The sequence below is a fragment of the Bombina bombina genome, chromosome 3, assembly GCF_027579735.1.
Source record: "Bombina bombina isolate aBomBom1 chromosome 3, aBomBom1.pri, whole genome shotgun sequence".
Classification (NCBI taxonomy): domain Eukaryota; kingdom Metazoa; phylum Chordata; class Amphibia; order Anura; family Bombinatoridae; genus Bombina; species Bombina bombina.
This window is the reverse complement of record NC_069501.1, coordinates 252,706,796-252,730,597: the sequence shown is the minus strand read 5'-3', so window position 1 is coordinate 252,730,597 and position 23,802 is coordinate 252,706,796. Positions and strand designations below refer to the sequence as shown.

Below are 23,802 nucleotides of genomic sequence, written 5' to 3'. Positions count from 1 at the left end.
GAAATGTAATTTTAGACTGCCCTGTCTTTTTATTTCCTATACATTTTGCTTTCTGTGTGTTTTTTCTTTCAAGGTGGGACATAACTCTAACTTGGTGTAAATATACCTGAAAGACTTATTTTAATATACCCACAAGACTTATTTTACTCTAACTAGATAAAACTCCAAACAGATTCATTCAAATTGTAAGAAATATGGCACAAACAAGGCCACCTATCTTAGATGGGCTGTATCAATACCATTAAAATGATGATTTTCCGAAATATCTATATTTGTTTGAAACTCTACTGATACCCCTTCCACGAAATGTTCTCCTACATCAACAAAAAAACATAGAATCATTTAGCTGGTCGTACAAAAGACCTAGGCCTATATTTAGTTAGGTCCACCAGACCTCGCTGAATATGGAGAGCAATACGCTCTCCGTATTCAGCATTGCACCAGCAGCTCACAAGAGCTGCTGGTGCAACGCCGCCCCCTGCAGGCTCGCGGCCAATGGGCCGCCAGCAGGGGGGTGTCAATCAACCCGATCGTACTCGATCGGGTTGAATTCCGGCGATGTCTGTCCGCCTGCTCAGAGCAGGTGGACAGGTTATGGAGCAGCAGTCTTTGTGACCGCTGCTTCATAACTGCTGTTTCTGGCGAGCCTGCAGGCTCGCCAGAAACACAGGGCATCAAGCTCCATTCGGAGCTTGATAGATAGGCCCCCTAGAATCAATAGACAGACACTATACTTAAGTAAAAAAGACGGTGGTCTTAATATGCCTAACTTACAAAATTATTATATAGCCAACCAACCGACTCGCATTATAGCATGGAATCACGCATCTCCCTCCAAACTCTGGGTGCAAGTTGAAACTAACATCTCCAATGTACACAGCTTACAAGATCTATGCTGGCTCCCCAAGACAACCAGACCAGACAATATCACTGATAACATGTATGTTATGGCCACGTTGGAAATTTTGGATAACATTCTTTCAAAGCCAAATGCGCTTTGGACACCTATCTCACCCCTTACCCCACTGTTAAACAATAAACTCTTCTTTAAACAAAGTCCTTACAAATGGGTTAGCACTAACCCTGCATATAAAAATCTCCCTATATTCTTATTAACAGATACGTCACAAATTAAGGAAAAAACTGTACTAAATGATATACTAGGCCCCCCTTTTCACAAGTGGTATGTATACCTCAAAATCCACCATGCCATTAATTCAAGCCCTTATAAGAAAGACATCATCAGATCCCTAACCCCATTCGAACATATCTGTCTAAACCCTAACATAAAGAAATCTCATCTCTCAATTACATATAAAATTATTAATGGCTCCTTCCTGAATGCAAGACCAAGACCAAAATATCTCTTAAACTGGGAATCTGAGCTTCAATGTCAAATCACTGATGAGGAATGGAAACGAAGCTTTAAGGTGACACACCACTCATCTATTTCACCAGCCATAACTGAAGATTACAGCTAGGTGGTATCTCACACCCCAGAGAATAAGATCCATCTTCCCAGGGGCCACCTCAAGCTGCTGGAGGAGATGTGGGGACATAGGCACTCATTCCCACATTTGGTGGCTCTGCCCAAAACTCTGTACATATTATATTCCCAGATAGAAAAATGTATTAATTTAACACTAATACTAATATCCATCTTAACCCTGCCATCATCCTGCTCAACCAAACTCCACAGCTACTAGCTAGGATGTATATATTGAAGAAAACGTACGCACATGATGTTAACTATAGCTAATAGACTGATCCCAAGGAAACAGCAACCCCCCCCCCACACACACACACACATATACACAGTGGATTTCAGAAATGAACCATACCCTGTCATTAGAGTAAATGCATTATTGCCTTTGAAGCTTGATTTGCTGTATGTACTTGCTCAACTTTAATAAAAATGACATAAATAAAAAAAAATTAAAAGAGAGTGGCAATCATATAATGTTTTGACAACTTAAGCCTTGACTGTAAACAATTTTAAAGCTACATGAAAACCTTTTGCTCAGTTTATTGAAATGCAGCTGCAGGGGGGGGTGGATAATAAGAAATATGATGTGAACACGTGCAATTGATATTGTATTATTATATGGGCCAAAGAAATATGAGGATTAGTATTCTATTATATACTCATTTTAATCTTCACATATATTGTTTATCTTTCATTACTTTTTTAGACACGCAATGGGAAACTATTAGTCACATGCGCCATTCGACCAAGTAACATTTATGGAGAAAAATCAGTGACTGTATTGGAAAGTTACCTGTCTGCAAAATCTAAAAACGGTTTAATAACCTGTATTGAACCTAAAAATGTTGACCATAACTACACATATGTTGGTAAGAATTGATAACATAAAGCAATATTACAAATTACACGGATGATCTACATTTAACGTGGCTGCTAAATTTACTAGGAAACATGGACATAGTTAGAAAGTGAGAAAGTGGTGAGCTCTCTGTCATTTATCATAAAAAGTCCATCAATATAAAATCACCTATTTATTAAAGGATAGGAAACCATGAAAAATGTATTTTGTAATTTAGACAGAGGGGCCTATCTATCAAGCTCTGAATGGAGCTTGATGCCCCGTGTTTCTGGCGAGCCGTCAGGCTCGCCAGAAACAGCAGTTATGAAGCAGCAGTCACAAAGACCGCTGCTCCATAACCTGTCCACCTGCTCTGAGCAGGCGGACAGACATCGCCAGAAATCAACCCGATCGAGTACGATCGGGTTGATTGACACCCCCCTGCTGGCGGCCCATTGGCCGCGAGTCTGCAGGGGGCGGTGTTGCACCAGCAGCTCTTGTGAGCTGCTGGTGCAATGCTGAATACGGAGAACGTATTGCTCTCCGTATTCAGCAAGGTCTGGCGGACCTGATCCGCACTGTCGGATCAGGTCCACCAGACTTTGTTTAATAGGGGCCATTGTATACAATTTATTTTAAAAATTTGCCAATTTACTTTTATTATCAAATTTGAAGAGATACATATGGCTAGATTACGAGTTTTGCGTTATGAGCTGTGCGGTGCTAACGTGCAGTTTTTTCTCACCACTCACTTACCTGCAGCGCTGGTATTACGTTTTTTTACAAACCCGGCGTTAACAGGCAAGAAGTGAGCGTAGAGCAAAATTGAGCTCCACACTACACTCCAATACCAGCGCTGCTTAAGTCAGCGGTGAGCTGGTCGTATGTGCTCGTGCACGATTTCCCCATAGACATTAATGGGGAGAGCCATCTGAGAAAAAGTCCAACACCTGCAATAAAGCAGCGTAAAGCTCAGTAACACAGCCCCATTGATTCCTATGGGGAAACTAAAGTTATGTTTACACCTAACACCCTAACATGAACCCGAGTCTAAACACCCATAATCTTACACTTATTAACCCCTAATCTGCCGCCCCGACATTGCCGCCACCTACAAAATACTTATTAACTCATAATCTGCAGCTCCGGACATCGCCGCCACCTACATTATATTTATTAACCCCTAATCTGCTGCACCAACATCACCTACATTATATTTATTAACACCTAATCTGCCGCCCACAATGTCGCCGCAACCTACCTACACTTATTAACCCCTAATCTGCCGCCCCCAACGTTGCAGCCACTATTCTAAATGTATTAACCCCTAAACCTAAGTCTAACCCTAACACCCCCTAACTTAAATATTATTAAAATAAATCTAAATAAAACCTACAATTATTACCTAAATAATTCCTATTTAAAACTAAATACTTACCTATAACATAAACCCTAAACTAGCTACAATATAACTAATAGTTACATTGTATCTAGCTTAGGGTTTATTTTTTATTTTACAGGAAAGTTTGTATTTATTTTAACTAGGTAGATTAGTTATTAAATAGTTATTACCTATTTAATATCTACCTAGCTAAAATAAATACAAATTTACCTGTAAAATAAAACCTAAGTTACACTAACACCTAACACTACACTACAATTAAATAAATTCCCTACATTAAATACAATTAAATAAATAAAATAAAATTAGCTAAATCCCAAAACCCCCCACTAAATTACAGAAAATAAAAAACAAATTACAAGACATTTAAACTAATTACACCTAATCTAATAGCCCTATTAAATAAAAAAAAGCCCCCCAAAAATAAAAAAAAGCCTAACCTAAACTAAACTATCAAAAGCTCTTAAAATGGCCTTTTGAGGGGCATTGCCCCAAAGAAATCAGCTCTTTTACCTCTAAAACAAAATACAAACAACCCCCCCAACAGTAAAACCCACCACCCACACAACCAACCCCCCAAATAAAAGCCTAACTAAAAAAAACTAAGCTCCCTATTGCCCTGAAAAGGGCATTTGGATTGGCATTGCCCTTAAAAGGGCATTTAGATCTATTGCTGCCCAAAGCCTTAACCTAAAAATAAAACCCACCCAATACACCATTAAAAAAATCCTAACACTAACCCCCGAAGATTCACTTACCGGGAGAAGTCTTCATCCAAGCGGCAAGATGTCCTCAACAAAGCCGGCAGAAGTGGTCCTCCAGATGGGCAGAAGTGGTCCTCCAGATGGGCAGAAGTCTTCATCCAAACGGCATCTTCTATCTTCATCCTTCCGGCGCGGAGCGGGTCCATCTTCAAGACATCCGACGCGGAGCATCCTCTTCTTCCAACGGACTAACGACGAATGAAGGTACCTTTAAATGACGTCATCCAAGATGGCATCCCTTAGATTCCGATTGGTGATAGAATTCTATCAGCCAATTGGAATTAAGGTAGAAAAATCTTATTGGCTGATTGGATCAGCCAATAGGATGTTGGGGGAATCAGATTAGGGGGTTAATATATATAATGTAGATGGCGGCAACGTTACGGGCGGCAGATTAGGGGTTAATAAGTATAATGTAGGTGGCATTTAGATCTATTGCTGCCCAAAGCCTTAACCTAAAAATAAAACCCACCCAATACACCCTTAAAAAAATCCTAACACTAACCCCCGAAGATTCACTTACCGGGAGAAGTCTTCATCCAAGCGGCAAGATGTCCTCAACAAAGCCGGCAGAAGTGGTCCTCCAGAGGGGCAGAAGTGGTCCTCCAGATGGGCAGAAGTCTTCATCCAAACGGCATCTTCTAGCTTCATCCTTCCGGCGCGGAGCGGGTCCATCTTCAAGACATCCGACGCGGAGCATCCTCTTCTTCCAACGGACTAACGACGAATGAAGGTACCTTTAAATGACGTCATCCAAGATGGCGTCCCTTAGATTCCGATTGGCTGATAGAATTCTATCAGCAAATTGGAACTAAGGTAGAAAAAATCCTATTGGCTGATTGGATTAGCCAATAGGATGTTGGGGGCATCAGATTAGGGGTTAATAAATATAATGTAGGTTGCGACAATGTTACGGGCGGCAGATTAGGGGTTAATAAGTATAATGTAGGTGGTGGCGATGTTAGGGGCGGCAGATTAGGGGTTAATAATATTTAACTAGTGTTTGCGAGGCAGGAGTGCAGCGGTTTAGGGGTTAATATGTTTATTTTAGTGGCGGCGATGTCCAGAGCGGCAGATTAGGGGTTAAAATTTTTATAATAGTGTTTGCGATGCGGGAGGACCTCGGTTTAGGGGTTATAGGTAGTTTATGGGTGTTGGAGTATTTTTTAGCACTTTAGTTATGAGTTTTATGCTACGGCGTTGTAGTGTAAAACTGATAACTACTGACTTTAGAATGCGTTAGGAGTCTTGGCGGTAGAGGGTGTACCGCTCACTTTTTGGCCTCCCAGGACAAACTCGTAATACCAGCGCTATGGAAGTCCCATAGAAAAAAGGGTTTACGAACTTTACATAAGTCAGTTTGCGGTAAGGCCAAAAAAGTGTGCGGTGCCCCTAAACCTGCAAGACTCGTAATACCAGCGGTAGTGAAAAAGCAGCGTTAGGACCTGTTAACGCTGCTTTTTCAGCTTACCGAAAAACTCATAATCTAGCCGATAGGTAGGTGTAAGGAACACTAAATGTCAGGATATAGTGCTGCCATCTAGTACTCTTGCAAATGGATAACATTCTTGCAAAACTGCTGGCATAGAGGGGGGTAGTTATCATCGTGTCAACTTTCCTGCCTTCGCCGGCCCAATACGCCTGCCTAAGCTCGCCTACCTTCGCCACCGCGGACCTGAAAAAATACGCCTAAGTTATCAATAAATCTGTCAAAAAGCCACGCACCAAGTACGGGGTGATGAGCAGCGGACTGTGATAGTTATCACTCATCCGATCTCGCTGCTCTTCGGCTTTTTGACAGCTTTATTGCTAGCCTGTCACTAAGCACTCACAGTAAACTACACTGTTCTACCCCCTATACCGGCGCCCCCGGAGCCCCCCGCAACTAAATAAAGTTACTAACCCGTAACCCGCTGCTCCTAGACCCCGCCGCAACTATTATAAATGTATTAACCCCTAAACCGCCGCTCCTAGACCCCGCCGCAACACTTATAAATTTATTAACCCCTAAACCGCCGCTCCCGGACACTGCCGCAACCTACATTATACCTAGTAACCCCTATCCTGCCCCCCCTATACCGTCGCCCTCTATAATAAAGTTATTAACCCCTATCCTGCTGATCCCGCACCTCGTCGCAACTAAATAAATAGTTTAACCCCTAAACCGCTGCTCCCGGACCCTGCCGCATCCTATATTAAATTTATTAACCCCTAATCTGCCCCCCCTACACCGTCGCCACCTATAATATATTTATTAACCCCTATCCTGCCCCCCACTACACCGCCGCCACTGTAATAAATTTATTAACCCCTAAACCTAAGTCTAACACTAACCCTAACACCCCCCCTAACTTAAATATTAATTAAATAAATCTAAATAATATTTCTATTATTAACTAAATGAATCCTATTTAAAACTAAATACTTACCTATAAAATAAACCCTAATATAGCTACAATATAAATAATAATTATATTGTAGCTTTCTTAGGATTTATTTTTATTTTATAGGTAACTTTCAATTTATTTTAACTAGGTACAATAGCTATTAAATAGTTATTAACTTAGCTTTTTTTATTTACTTTAGTTAGTTTATGTAATTGTATTTAATTGTAGTTATTTGTAGTTAATTTATTTAATTAATTAATTTAATGATAGTGTAGTGTTAGGTTTAATTGTAACTTAGGTTAGGATTTATTTTACAGGTAATTTTGTATTTCTTTTAGCTAGGTAGTTATTAAATAGTTAATAACTATTTAATAACTATTCTAACTAGCTAAAATAAATACAAAGTTACCTGTAAAATAAATATAAATCCTAAAATAGCTACAATGTAATTATTAATTACATTGTAGCTATCTTAGGGTTTATTTTACAGGTAAGTATTTAGTTTTAAATAGGAAAAATGTATTAAACTATAGTGTAGTGTTAGGTGTAATTGTAACTTAGGTTAGTTTTTATTTTACAGGTAAATTTCTCTTTATTTTAGCTAGGTAAGCTATTAAATAGTTAATAACTATTTAATTGCTATTGTACCTAGTTAAAATAAATTGAAATTTGCCTGTAAAATAAAAATAAATCCTAAGATAGCTACAATATAATTATTATTTATATTGTAGCTATATTAGGGTTTATTTTAAAGGTAAGTATTTAGTTTTAAATAGGATTAATTTAGTTAATAATAGAAATATTATTTATATTTATTTAATTAATATTTAAGTTAGGGGGGTGTTAGGGTTAGTGTTACACTTAGGTTTAGGGGTTAATAATTTTATTACAGTGGCGGCGGTGTAGGGGGACACAGGATAGGGGTTAATAAATGTATTATAGGTGGCGACGGTGTAGGGGGCAGATTAGGGGTTAATAACTTTATTATAGAGGGCGGTGGTATAGGGGGGTCAGGATAGGGGTTACTAGGTATAATGTAGGTTGCGGCGGTGTCCGGGAGTGGCGGTTTAGGGGTTAATATGTATAGAGTAGCTTGCGGTGGGCTCCAGGAGCGGCGGTTTAGGGGTTAATATGTATAGAGTAGCTTGCGGTGGGCTCCGGGAGCGGCGGTTTAAGGGTTAATATGCATAAAGCTTGCGGTGGGCTCCGGGAGCGGCGGTTTAGGGTTAACATATTTATTAGAGTGGCGGTGGGCTCCGGGAGCGGCAGTTTAGGGGATAATATATTTATTTAGTTGCGGCGGTGTAGGGGGGGGCAGATTATGGGTGTTTAGACTCGGGGTACATGTTAGGGTGTTAGGTGCAGACATTTCCCATAGGAATCAATGGGATGTCTGGCAGCAGCGAACTTGTACTTTCGCTATGGTCAGACTCCCATTGATTCCTATGGGATCCGCCGCCTCCAGGGCGGCGGATTGAAAACCAGGTATGCTGGGCCGGAAAAGTGACGAGCGTACCTGCTAGTTTTTTGATAACTAGCAAAAGTAGTCAGATTGTGCCGCACTTGTGTGGGGAACATCTGGAGTGACGTAAGAATCGATCTGTGTCGGACTGAGTCCGGTGGATCGAAGTTTACGTCACAAAATTCTACTTTTGCCGGTCTCTAGCCTTTGATAACTAAGGCGAATCAGCCTCTCCACAAATACGCTGCGGAATTCCAGCGTATTTGAGGTTGACGGCTTGATAATTACCCCCCAGAGTGTTCCAGACACATGCATGCTCCTGAGCTTATGTCCCTGCTTTTCAAAAAAAGATACCAAGATAACAAAGAAAATTTGATAATAGTAGAAAATTAAGATGTTTTTTAAAATGACATGCTCTATTTGAATCAAGAAAAAAAGGTTACTTGCAGTTTCTTAATGTTTTTGAGTTATTTTCAGGGTCTCATAATGTTAAATGGACACTAAACCCAATTTTTTTCTTTTGTGATTCAGATAGAACATGCAATTTTAAGCAAACTTTCTTCGTTCTCTTGTTATCTCTATTTGAAAAAGCAGGAATGTAAACTTAAGAGCCATCCCATTTTTGGTTCAGCACCTGGGTAGTGCTTGCTGATTGGTTTGCTACATTTATACAACAATCAGCAAGAGCTACCCAGGTGCTGAACCAAAAATTGGCTGACTCTTAAGTGTACATTCCTGCCTTTTCCAATAAAGATAGCAAGAGAACAAAGACAAATTGATAATAGGAGTAAATTAGAAAGTTGCTTAAAATAGCATGCTCTATCTGAATCATGAAAGAAAACATTTGGGTTTAGTATCCCTTTAACAACAAATGTGTTTGGCTCTTTTATCGCTTATTTGTTGGGAACATTAACACATAGGGGTCAATTTATCAAAGCGTCAATCTAAGTGCATTTGCCGGCGTTAATACACTAACCAGACATCGCTGACGTGGATCAAAAACACACGCATCAAGTACGTTGTGAAGAGCATCAGACTGTTGTTAACTAAGTCATCGATGTCACGGTTATTCGGGTTTTCCCCAACATTATTTTTACCATTTCATTACTGTCCATGAACAAGGACATTTCTCTAAAGCTAATCTTTTATTTAGAAAAAAAGAAAACACAGAGGCGCCAAACATGGCCTAGTATAGCCAGATACCAGATATAACAGTTCACAGGGTAGCAATTGGATACTCACAAAGGAGACGCACCCAATGGTGCTATTGAAGCAGACTGGAGCCTCTCAGTGGTCCAGCTCACTGATGTATCTCACGTATCAGTTGTGGTCCTTGGTGATGGTGATTAACAGGTTCCTAAGTGAACACAAAATATGCAAACCATAGCCCAGTAACGTTTGTACAAGTGAATGGCAATCTGAGCAATCCTACTTACAAGATCCAAAGCACCTGAAGGTGCATACACTGCAAACTGGAACCAAACAGTCGCCCAGTAGACTGATCCCTCCAGGTGAAAGCAGATTAACTCTCAGGTGCCAATCGAAGTTTGAGCAGCATGTAAATAATATAAAGGATGTCCAAAAAGCAAGTGTATTTCTGTAAAAATCTTTATTAAAATGCGACGCGTTTCTCAGCTATAACAAGCTGTTTCATCAGGCTAAAAAAATATAAAAACACATTCAGAATACACTTGCTTTATACAAAACTAAACCTACTAATTAGCCAGTCAAATTTCTCCAACCTTGATGGTCATTAAGTGTTAGCACCTGTCTGCTAGAAGGTTGGTATGGCAACCAACAGCCCAAACATAATTTAGTACAGATACCAAACTTCAGCAGACCATACTAGTGACCAAATCATCGTTTGTGTGCATCAAAATAAATCATCATTGTGTATTGATGATAATAAAAAACATAAACATAACACTGTTAAGAACAGGAACACATTTCCTATAAAATTGTACTTCATGAAATATAAATAAACAAACTAATACATAATGATATGTTTCCCATACCTATTCAGTCTACATAAATCGTGCTTTTGTAATTTCAGCCTTAACTTCCTCTTAAAAAATGTTAAATTAAATATGCGACTTAATAACAAGTTAAGGGCAGGCAAAGCAATGCTGTCAAACTTATTGTCAAACTAATGTTGCAAACCCAAGTGTTCGTTAATACGACTCCTGCTTTCTGATGTCAAATAGCACAATAGCTGATACAAGGATCACACATATAATAGCCTTATACCCAGTGGCTGTTAATATACACCTGTCATCAAGGTCTCACAAGATTTTCGTCAAACAAATTCCACCCATTTATTTTTGAAGAATCAGCTATTGTGCTATTTGACATCAGGAAGCAGGAGTCGTATTAACGAACACTTGGGTTTGCAACATTAGTTTGACAATAAGTTTGACAGCATTGCTTTGCCTGCCCTTAACTTGTTATTAAGTCGCATATTTAATTTAACATTTTTTAAGAGGAAGTTAAGGCTGAAATTACAAAAGCACGATTTATGTAGACTGAATAGGTATGGGAAACATATCATTATGTATTAGTTTGTTTATTTATATTTCATGAAGTACAATTTTATAGGAAATGTGTTCCTGTTCTTAACAGTGTTATGTTTATGTTTTTTATTATCATCAATACACAATGATGATTTATTTTGATGCACACAAACGATGATTTGGTCACTAGTATGGTCTGCTGAAGTTTGGTATCTGTACTAAATTATGTTTGGGCTGTTGGTTGCCATACCAACCTTCTAGCAGACAGGTGCTAACACTTAATGACCATCAAGGTTGGAGCAATTTGACTGGCTAATTAGTAGGTTTAGTTTTGTATAAAGCAAGTGTATTCTGAATGTGTTTTTATAATTTTTTAGCCTGATGAAACAGCTTGTTATAGCTGAGAAACGCGTCGCATTTTAATAAAGATTTTTACAGAAATACACTTGCTTTTTGGACATCCTTTATATTATTTACATGCTGCTCAAACTTCGATTGGCACCTGAGAGTTAATCTGCTTTCACCTGGAGGGATCAGTCTACTGGGCGACTGTTTGGTTCCAGTTTGCAGTGTATGCACCTTCAGGTGCTTTGGATCTTGTAAGTAGGATTGCTCAGATTGCCATTCACTTGTACAAACGTTACTGGGCTATGGTTTGCATATTTTGTGTTCACTTAGGAACCTGTTAATCACCATCACCAAGGACCACAACTGATACGTGAGATACATCAGTGAGCTGGACCACTGAGAGGCTCCAGTCTGCTTCAATAGCACCATTGGGTGCGTCTCCTTTGTGAGTATCCAATTGCTACCCTGTGAACTGTTATATCTGGTATCTGGCTATACTAGGCCATGTTTGGCGCCTCTGTGTTTTCTTTTTTTCTAGTTACCCATCTTTCAGGAAGACCATCCTAAGACCGAGAGCTGCCTACTACTGTTTTTTTGGACTTACCACTGATTGGGACTATATTTATATCACTTACTGGACTTTATGTTGGTACACTTTTATATATATGTATGTTTCTGTATATATATATATCTTATAAGTATTAATTTAGTTAACTAAGTTTGAACATATGTTTAGTTGTTAGGCTATAGGAGGCGCCCCCTAAGGGCAGTAATACACATTGGTGTGTATTACACCCTCATTTCATCCTCTAATCTTTTATTTGTCAACTGTTAATGTACAAGAAATAGCTACATTTATACCTCAACAAACAATATCTCATAGGAAGTTAGTTTTATTTTTTTTGTTATATGATACTTTCACATAAATTAATGAGTATTTGTATTTCTAGAACTCATGATTAGTGATGTCGCGAATAGTTCGCCGGCGAATAGTTCCCAGCGAACATAGCATGTTCGCGTTCGCCACGGCGGGCGAACATATGCGATGTTCGATCCGCCCCGTATTCTTTATCATTGAGTAAACTTTGACCTTCTACCTCACAGTCAGAAAACACATTACAGCCAATCAGCAGCAGACCCTCCCTCCCAGACCCTCCCACCTCCTGGACAGCATCCATTTTAGATTCATTCGGAAGCTGCATTCTTAGTGAGAGGAGGGACAGTGTAGCTGTTGCTGATTTAATAGGGAAATCGATACCTAGGCTAGTGTATTCAGTGTCCACTACAGTCCTGAAGGACTCATCTGATCTCTGCTGTAAGGACAGCACCCCAAAAAGCCCTTTTTAGGGCTAGAACATCAGTCTGCTTTTTTTTTTTTTCCTGTGTAATCTAATTGCAGTTGCCTGCCTGCCTGCCAGCGTGTGTGTCAGGCTCACAGCGTATACTGTGCCCCCTTGCCCAGTGCCACCAGTCATATCTGGTGTAACAGTAGTGTACATTTAAAAAAAACAACACTTTTTTGACTGTGAAATAATAGCAGACAGCTGCCAGTACCCAAGATGGCCGCCAATAAGGCAGATGGGGAGGGTTAGAAAGCTGTTTTGGGGGGGATCAGGGAGTTTGGGGGCTAAGGGGGATGCTACACCACAGCATATGTAAATATGCTAAAAAAATAAAAAAAAAAATTAAAAAACCTTTTATTTTAGTACTGGCAGACTTTCTGCCAGTACTTAAGATGGCGGGGACAATTGTGGGGTGGGGGAGGGAAGGGAGCTGTTTGGTAGGGATCAGGGGGTCTGATGTGTCAGGTGGGAGGCTGATCTCTACACTAAAGCTAAAATTAACCCTGCAAGCTCCCTACAAACTACCTAATTAACTCCTTCACTGCTAGCCATAATACACGTGTGATGCACAGCAGCATTTAGCAGCCTTCTAATTACCAGAAAGCAACGCCAAAGTCATATATGTCTGCTATTTCTGAACAAAGGGGATCTCAGAGAAGCATTTACAACCATTTGTGCCATAATTACACAAGCTGTTTGTAAATAATTTCAGTGAGAAACCTAAAATTGCGAAAAAAAAAATTTTTTTTAAATTTGATCGCATTTGGCGGTGAAATGGTGGCATGAAATATACCAAAATGGTTCTAGATCAATACTTTGGGTTGTCTACTACACTACACTTAAGCTAAAATTAACTCTACAAGCTGCCTACATGCTCCCTAATTAACCCATTTAGCAGCCTTCTAATTACCAAAAGGCAACGCCAAAGCCATATAAGTCTGCTATAATGGCATGTTTGGCACACAGTGTTGGGGCAAGGGTCCATCTGACCACTGATACCTGGTCTGCAAAGCATGGTCAGGGCAGGTATATCACCTACACTGCGCACTGTGAAGCGGGCGTAACCCTTACACTACCTGATCGATACAACATCATACCTGATGTTTTAAAGCACGTTATTCCAAACAATTTAGGAATGTTAGGTGATTTATGCCCTTTATGGATTAAAACCAGACTCTGCATCAACTATGTAATTTTCCATGGGAGTTTTGCCATGGATCCCCCTCCGGCATGCCACAGTCCAGGTGTTAGTCCCCTTGAAACAACTTTTCCATCACTATTGTGGCCAGAAAGAGTCCCTGTGGGTTTTAAAATTCGCCTGCCTATTGAAGTCTATGGCAGTTCGCCCGGTTCGCCGGTTCGCGAACAGTTGTGGAAGTTCGAGTTCGAAGTTCGCGAACCCAAATTTTTAGGTTCGCTACATCACTACTCATGATATACTTTTATCTCATTTTTTTTTATAAATGATTATTAATGCTAGAATTTGTACATATATCTTTGCACACACACATATATATATATATATATATATATATATATATATATATATATATATATATATATATATATATATTTGTGTGTGTGTGTGTTATGTCAGAAATATTTTGCAAACATATTTACATGTCCCTAAATTCCTTTTTTTGTTCTAAACAATGTTGTCTTTCATATCTTTGTGTTTAGTTATACCACTATATGTATATAGTGTAAATTTTTTATTAATCTGAGGACGAATAATTGCAAATATAACATGTAATCAGAGTATCATATGTTTTTATTTGCAATATTTTAAGAGCTGGGACAGTTTTCTCTCTGTACCTGTGTAACCCCTCCTGATTGCAATCTAGTTTTAAAAACAACCCCTTCACAAGTGTTATAAAATGGGCTGGCATATAAGATGACTTTAATTTCTGCTGTGTCTGAATCATGACAGTTTAATGTTAGGTGGGCTATCCCTTTGAGCTATCAGTTTAAGATTATATTGAATCAAACATCAATTCAAATTTTAAAATCCTTGTCTAAAATATTACACTGTGTGTCCTAATGTCAGCATCAATGTTTATCTTTAATTCTAAATTCACATATACATATTTTCAAAGTATAAAACACAATGTAACAAATGGCACTTACAAGTTCTGACGAGTGATCAATGACACAAGTATGGAGCATTTTCATTTGTTAGTGATAGTTTAAAATGTATATTTGAAACAGATTGGCTCATGTCATAAATCATGTGATTATGCATATTTCAACAAAAGTACTAGTGTGTGGGTTGTTTAGGGGTTTGCGTCATAATTGGTGCGAAAAGTGTTGAGTCAAAATTGGTGCGAAGTGGAGAGTGGGACTTATATTACATGGCTTAAACATGGTGCACATAGATTTTTCACAAAAAATAAAAATGAAGTTAGCTATAATATGTTGTGTATTTCATTTTTATCTCTATATCTATTAGTGCGACAATTTTGGGGCAAAATTTTTCAACAAATTTGTAGAAATAATATTGTCCCCTTTGAAATGAGAGACAAATTTGTAGCATAATCCGTAAGTAGTAATGTATTTTTCATTTTTATCCCTATATCTACTAGTGCACCAAATGTGGAGCAATAATATTGTTTGATTTAGAAAGGGTATACAATTTTAATAGAGTTTCTAATTTACTTTTATTATGTAATATACTTCATTCTCTTGCATCATCGAATATAAGCCTTCTGTGTTTTCAGACTCCCATTCAGTTCTATGGCATCCGCGACCTCAAGGGGGGCGGATTGAAAACTAGGTACGCTGCGTCGTAAATTGACGCGAGCGTACCTGTTAAATGTTTGATACATTTTGAAAAGGTTCAAATAGAGTCGAATCTGAATTTGAAACATCTGTAATGACGCAAGCATCAATCTTCATCGGATTGAGATCGCGGGATCGTATATTACATCACAAATTTCAACATTTGCCGATCTTGACACTTTGATAATTCCGGTGGATCAATCTCGTGACAAATACGACGCAGAATTCAAGCATATTTTCAGTTGACGGTTTGATAAGTATGCCCCATATAATTAATCAGGGATCAGCAAACTTCAGAACTAGTGGCTTTTGGTGTTATACTTGTCATATTTTAACCTGGCTACTAGGAACTGTGGCAGCCATGCTCACCAGTATTCTCCTTTTCAGGTGTGACCTATGGGTTATTAAAAGGACATTGAACTCTAAAATAATCTACCTTTTAAAGTAATGGTAAATTTCAGACTATAAGAATGTTGCAATGAAAAATATATTTGTTTGCAAGTAGAACCAAGTAATATATTTTTTTAAGTGTATATACTGCATATTTAATAATAAAAGGTTTATAATCCTAATTGGTATTGTCTGTTCCTCCCTCCCCCTTCATTTCGTCTTTTTGCTGGGTTGTGATGTATAGAGCAGTCCCACCCAATCTCTACATAGGCTTTCTAAGGGCTTTAAAGGGTCAGGACTTCAAGATTATCATATGATACACATGTTAATTGGATGTTAACTGTAATTGTCATGAAAAAAAAGAGTTAATCCAAATGGGCCGGCATAACATTGCAACAGAAGCATTACTATATGAACTAATTTAACCCTTTCACAGATGGATTAAAAAGAAAAAAGGTACACATATACTTGTTTAATGGCCAATATTACATATATGGCATTTGATTTGCTAAAGTTTACCATCACCTTAAAGGGACATGAAACCCACATTTTTTCTTTCATGGTTCAGAAAGAGCATGTGATATTAAACAACTTTCCAATTTACTTCTATTATTTAATTTGCTTCCTTCTCTTGTTATCCTTTGCTGAAAGGTAAGCTCAGGAGCAGCATAGAACCTAGGTTCTTGCTGTTAATTGGTGGCTGCATATATATACCGATTGTCATTGGCTCACCCATGTGTTCAGTTAGAAACCAGTAGTGCATTGCTGCTCCTTCAACAAATGATACCAAGAGAATAAAGCAAATTTGATAATAGAAGTAAACTGGAAAGTTGTTTAAAATTGTATGTTCTACCTAAATCATGAAATAATTTTCTTGGGTTTCATGTCCCTTTAAGGTGTTCCCAATGAACTATTTTACCTGCTGGAGTAAACTAAAGGAACATTAAATACAGTAGAATTGTATAATCAACAAAGACATAATAAAAAGACAATGCAATAGCACTTACGGCCGCGATCAAAAACTCACCGACATGGAGAGAAATCTCAAAAACTATGCAATTTTTTTTATATTGTAATGTAGGAGTCTCTCCTTTACACCTAGAATTCTGCATAGAGAGAAACAATTTTCAAGCTAGAATTTACATTTAAAAAATGATTGAATGGATGTTGCCATAATGATGAGACTTGTTAGATCATATTGCTGGAGCGGAAGACTTTAGATCATCGGGACCTTAGACTGAATTTAAAATGAGCAGGAAATTATTTTTTTGGACAAATTTCAAAGTTAGTTTAATTTTTCTTCCACCCTGCATCATGTGACAGCTATCAGCCAATCACAAAATGCATATATGTATATTCTGTAAATTCCTGCACATGCTCAGTAGGGGGTGGTGCCTCAGAAAGTGTCAATATAACAAGATTGTGCATTTTTTGATAATGGAAGTGATTTGGAAAGTTGTTTCCATTTGTTTTCTCTATCTAAATCATGAAAGTTTAATTTTGACTTTAGTGTCCCTTTAAAGGGCATTAGACTGCTGGTACAACTGCAGCAGCATGGTTATTACTCATCATGCTAATGTTTTTCCACCTGTACCCGCAGCTTTCTTCAAAGCCATTCTCTTATTTTAACCCTTTACAATTTCTGGTTAGAGAAATTCTTGCATCTTGGTACAGGAGCTGTGCACATTCACAGATGAGTGCAATGGCTGCATTTCTCTATTTCTTAGTGTTTTATTATTCATTATTGGTTATGTACCTTTTAAATTGTGCAAAAAAACTGCAAAAATATAGCTATTCTTTCTTAGTGCAGTTGGCAAATAAATCAGCAATATCACTGATCTGTGAAAGTGCACTGCTTCTGTCCCAGGATGCAACAATATGTGTGTACCAAGATGGCAGCATCCAGTGTAAATATGTAGAGCTTTACAAACTGGCTTCTGTAATAGGTTAAAATAAGATTACGACTTTAAAGAGAACTGCCGGTGTTTGAGGACAAACAATATCATGATGAGTAGTAACCTATTGCAGTTGTTTACCAGAATACAAGAATCCTGGCAGATAGAAAGACCAGGTTTTATTTTTAGAAGATGGTAATCATGTGATGAGCAAATTCTAAATGATAGATTTTGTTATGAGGACTGGCATTTCTTTTTCAGTTTAGAATACAAAGTCCAGACTCTGTGACCTCTTTTATGTGTACCAAAGTAAATGATCTGTTTAAGGCCCAATATATCTTTTTACAGAGAAAAGTAATTAGTGTTTCAAGATTAAACCTGACTAAATGTGTAGTTATTTGTAAGATTGTCTTTCTGTCTCCAGGTGGTATAGTAACCAGCAACAATGTACTCCATAGACTGGGGGAGGCCAAAAGAGAGTTGTCAAAAGTTTATGGTTATTTTAATGAAAATAGCGACACCTAATCTCCAGACCCAGACTGGTCATAGGGCAGACAGGGAAAATGCCTAGTGGGCCGGGATCTTTTGTGGGCCTTGTTGCTGTATAGAAGCCCAACCCTCTGTTAATATCGGTAACAATAGAAACCTGTCTGCTTATTTTCTAAAGCAGAAAGTACATTTTTCTCAGTATTTCTCCACCCTTGCAGCCTCTGGAAATGCTGTAGAAAATTCTAAGGGCTAGTTAACCTACCAGTTACAAACTTTATAAACTGGTAGTAACAATGCATACATATATCTCCATTAATGTCTCTCAAAAGTCTTGATATTACAACCAGATCCCAATATTTACAACTGGAATGTAAAATATTCCCAAGTATTTTAAAGAGGGATACTTCATGAGAGCATGAAATGAGTGCAGGAAACACAATACATTTATATAGCAGGGAAAGAGTTAAATACTTTTAATGTTGTGAAGGAGGTCTGAGATTCAGTGTCTTGAAGATTATTTAACTTTGAGGGCAAGAGACAGATTGCAGTGGGTCTTATAGCAATGTGAATCTCTAACTTGAGGTGTAACCGTTCACATTTACATATAAGAGGCAACATGTCTTGCTGGTTTCTCCCTCTCAAAAAAGTGATATTTATTATCTGATTTCAATTAAATTTTGTATAAACCTATAATATAAATGAAAAACTTTGCAAGTGATTACATATGGTTAAGGGAACATCTGGGTGTTGTTCAGACAGTTGTTTGAGCAGAAATCCTAACTTTTTTTATGTTCTCCGCATAACTACTACTTCAGTAGTTTTTTACTGACTATGATGTATATTCTGTGAGGATAAAATGGTAATGTTTTTGCCAAATGTCCAGTTTTTCCCGGGACAGCCCCATTTTTGCTTCCTCTTCCTGCCTTTTAGTCTGTCCCTTGTTTTATTTAGTCTATATTTAGTTTAATATTACTGTGTGTGCAGTGCAGTACTCCAACCACAGAGGTCACTGTGGCTTATGATTTTTTTTCTCTAGCCTCTAGTTATTGTAGTGTGTAGACAAGTGTCAGGTAAGAGGAGGTGATAGGGTGGGTAAGAGGCAAGAGATGAGAAAACAAGGCATCTCATTAACTTTGAACAATTTGGATCGTGTTTCATTACCCCATTTATATACTGAGACTTTGCTTAAAGACATCATGTTCTTGATATGCAGGGACTGGAATTCACAGAACACAAAAAAATACAGTTTTACTGGGGCATTTCTGGGTCTATTAACCTACTTCCCACAAGCTCTGCAGCAGCACCACATTTGAAACTTTCAATAGTGGTTTAGCAAACATAAAACAAAAAACAAATCTAAAATATATGTGCATATAATTTTCTCCATTCAAGCACTCCAAGATAGGTTAAACATATTAAGGCAATATAAAGATGCTTTGTGGTGTCTTGCTATACAGATACTGAAGGGTTAATAGTTTAATAGTTTAACCTTTGCTTGCTTATTTTGATATTTGCTGTAAAGGTATTCATCCTGTGCCAGTTATATGATTGAGAGTAAGGGACGTGATGAGGAGCTTGATGATTTAAAGGGAAAGTCAAGTAAAAAATAAACTTGCATGATCAGATAGGGGATGCAATGGTAAACAACTTTCCAATTTACTTTTATCATGTAATTTGCTTTGTTCTTTTTGTATTTTTCATTGAATGCTAAACCTAGGTAGGTTCATATGCTAATTTCTAAGCACTTGAAGGCCGCCTATTATCCCAGTGCATTTTGATAGTTTTTAACTATTAGACACTACTACTTCATATGTGCCATATAGGTAAAATTGTTCTCACTCCCGTGGAGTTATTTGAGGCATCACTAATTGGCAAAAAAGTTTGTCAAAATAACTGAGATAAAGGGGCAGTCTGCAGAGACTTAGATTCAAGGTAAAAAGTGTATTAATATAATAGTTTTGGTTATGCAAACCTGGGAAATGGGCAATAAAGGTATTTTTCTTTTTAAAATTTTGGAGTAGACTGTCCCTTTAACCTGCATTAAATGATTTAACAGTGCAAAATGTAAATGCTCTAATATATTATATTAGAGAAAACATTTTTTAATAACTTTCGGCCAGATTATGAGTTTTGCGTTATGAGCGGCTCGGTAATAATTTGCAAGTTATTTCCACCGCTCACCTTTAATAGCGCTGCTATTACAGGTTTGCAAAAACCTGGCGTTAGCAGGCAATAGGGCAGCATTGAGCTCCATACCACACACAAATACCAGCGCTGCTTTGAGCTGGTTTTATGTGCTTGTGCACGATTTCCCCATAGGCATCAATGGGGAGAGCCGGCTAAAAAAAGCCTAACTCCTGCTACAAAGGAGCGTAAAGCTCCGTAACGCAGCCCCATTGATTCCTATGGGGAAAGAAAAGTTATGTTAACACCTAACACCCTAACATAAACCCTGAGTCTAAACACCCCTAATCTGCTGCCCCCGACATCGCCAACACCTACATTACACTTATTAACCCCTAATCTGCCGCCCTGACATTGCTGCCACTTACCTACACTTATGAACCCCTAATCTGCTGCCTCCAATGTCATTGCTACCTACATTATACTTATAAACCCATAATCTGCCGCCCCCAATGTCGTCGCTACCTACCTGCACTTATTAACCCCTAATCTGCCGCCCCCAATGTCGCCACAACTATACTAAAGTTATTAACCCCTAAATCTAACCCTAAGTCTAACCCTAACATAACCCTAACCCTAACACCTGCTAACTTTAACATAATTAAAATAAATCTAAATAAAAATTACAATTATTACCTAAATAATTCCTATTTAAAACTAAATACTTACCTATAAAATAAAACCTAAGCTAGCTACAATATAACTAATAGTTATATTGTAGCTATCTTAGGTTTTATTTTAATTTCACAGCTAAGTTTGTATTTATTTTAACTAGGTAGACTAGTTAGTACATAGTTATTAACTATTTACTAACTACCTAGTTATAATAAATACAAATTTACCTGTAAAATAAAACCTAACCTGTCTTACACTAACACCTAACATTACACTACAATTAAATCAATTACATTAATTAAATACAATTAACTAAATTACAAAAAAAATAAACACTAAATTACACAAAATAAAAAAGAAATTATCAAATATTTAAACTAATTACACCTAATCTAATAGCCCTATCAAAATAAAAAAGCCACCCAAAATAAAAAACCCTAGCCTAAACAAAACTGCCAATAGCCCTTAAAACAGCCTTTTGCGGGGCATTGCCCCAAAGAAATCATCTCTTTTACCTGTAAAAAAAATACAAACAACCCCCAACAATAAAAAACCCACCACCCACACAACCAAACCCCCCAAATAAAATCCTATCTAAAAAACCTAAGCTCCCCATTCCCCTGAAAAGGGCAATTGGATTAGCATTGCCCTTAAAAGGGCATTTAACTCTTTTCCATTGCCCAAACCCTAAGCTAATAATAAAACCCACCCAATAAACCCTTAAGAAAACCTAACACTAACCCCTGAAGATCCACTTACAGTTTTTGAAGACCGGACATCCATCCTCATCAAGCCGGGAGAAGTCTTCATCCAAGCGGCAAGAAGTGGTCCTCCAGACGGGCAGAAGTCTTCATCCAGACGGCATCTTCTATCTTCATCCTTCCGACGCGAAGCGGCTCCATCTTCAAGACATCCGGCGCGGAGCATCCTCTTCTGTGGATGGCTACTGAAGAATGAACGTTCCTTTAAGGGACGTCATCCAAGATGGCGTCCCTTGAATTCCGATTGGCTGATAGAATTCTATCAGCCAATCGGAATTAAAGTTGAAATTTTTTTATTGGCTGATGCAATCAGCCAATAGGATTGAGCTCACATTCTATTGGCTGTTCCAATCAGCCAATAGAATGCAAGCTCAATGCCTCTGTAGTGTATCCCGGTAGGAATTGTAAGTTGCCTTGAATTGTATTTTTAGTTGCTGATTTCCGCCCATAATCTACACAACTTGGCCCAAGCCCTCAAAGGGTCTTTATATAGTATATTATTTTGTATGTATGTTGGTAGAGAGGTAATATCTGCATGGGGAAGGAAAGCTAAGTGTATATGTGCAATAAGGCTAGCCTCTACCTTTGGAACAGTGAAGCGGTCACCTCCAATTAGCCAGCCCAGTGTAAGTTTTGTTAGAGTAGCCCAATTGTACCACAAGATGTTTGGGAGGCGAAGATCTCCTTTATTTAATGGCATTGCTAAATAGGTTCTCCCTATCCTGTGTTTTTTTCCCTCTCCATATGAATTGACCTAGAAATGATTGTAAGAAATTAGTGTCTTGTTGAGTGAGAAGAAGTGGCAACATCTGCAGAGGGTAAGGAAGCTTAGGCAGCGCAACCATCTTAAAAAGATGAACCCTGCCCGAAAGAGAAAGAGGAAGCTTAACCAAACCCAAAAGTAAGAGTTTTATGTTTTGAAAAGTACCTCTAAAATTAAGATGGTAAAGTTTGTTGGGGTTTACGTGTATGTGAATACCTAAGTACTTGAATGAGCCATCAGAAATTTTAAGTCCCATATCCGTCAGTGTAGTGTTTTGTAGATTTTGTAGCCAAGTAATTTCAGATTTGTCGATATTGATTTTATAACCCGAAAAGGTGCCAAAACTATTAATTACGTTGAGCAGTTTATTTAAATTGGTATTGGGATCGCCTATGAATAATATCAGATCGTCTGCATACAATGACAGATGCTGTGAATTGTCGAACCAATCTAATCCCTCACAATTCTGTCTAATGTAACATGCCAAAGGCTCTATAACCAGGTAGAACAGTAAAGGGGAAAGGGGGCAGCCCTGTCTCGTATATTAGAGAATTGTAATGCTTTACTAATGCTTGCATATAATTATATTTTTAACCTCTGCAAAGGGATTAAAAACATAATTGACGTCAGTTTCAGAGCAGCAATGCCCTATTGAAAGCTAGCTAATCACATCTGGTGAGACAATGACAAGAGACACTGTGTGTAGCTGCCAATCAATAGCTAGCTCCTAGTAGTGCATTAATACTGCTGAGCATATGTACATATTCTTTTCAAGATACATAAGAGAACAAATTAAATTTGATAATACAAGTGAATTTAAAAATGACATGCCCTATCGAATCATTAAAGTATTTTGTCCTTAAAACTCATTTAAAAAATCAGTATAGCTAAATTATATTATTAGTATTTTAAGTGATTATTTTAAGGTGGATTGGAGGGGGTTGAGCTATGCAATCCATAAATGGGCGTGGCCAAAGTGTCCCTGGAGTTTGTTTGTTTTTCAAATTTTGGCAACTATAAGCAATCCATTGATTTTGGAATTAAATTTCCTGTAATATTTTTATGTTCATAGAAGTCTATAGGATGAAATTAGAATGTTTATGTATTAGGAAGTTCAGAATCAAACGAAAGTTATGGCCCCAATCGTGGGTTTGCTCAAAGTTTAAAGGGACAGTCTACACGAAAAAATGTATTGTTTAAAAGATAGATAATGCCTTTATTACCCATTCCCCAGCCTTGCACAACCAACATTGTTATATTAATATACTTTATAACATTTAAACCTCTAAATGTCTGCCTGTTTCAAATGCTTTTTTGACATTCTCTTAATCACATGCTTTTGTATTTGCTTTTCACAACAGGAGATTGTTAGTTCATATGGGCCATA

At 37.9% G+C, this 23,802-nt stretch overlaps 1 protein-coding gene across 1 annotated transcript in view; it reads left to right on the top strand.

The window, feature by feature from the left end:
- The window catches only part of LOC128652299 (3 beta-hydroxysteroid dehydrogenase type 7-like), a 91,902-nt gene that overhangs the window by 59,762 nt on the left and 8,338 nt on the right, over positions 1–23,802 (top strand). The window contains exon 5 of the mRNA XM_053705237.1: positions 2,193–2,355. Within this exon, the coding sequence (XP_053561212.1) occupies positions 2,193–2,355 (163 nt within the window). The remainder of the gene's footprint in view (positions 1–2,192; positions 2,356–23,802) is intronic.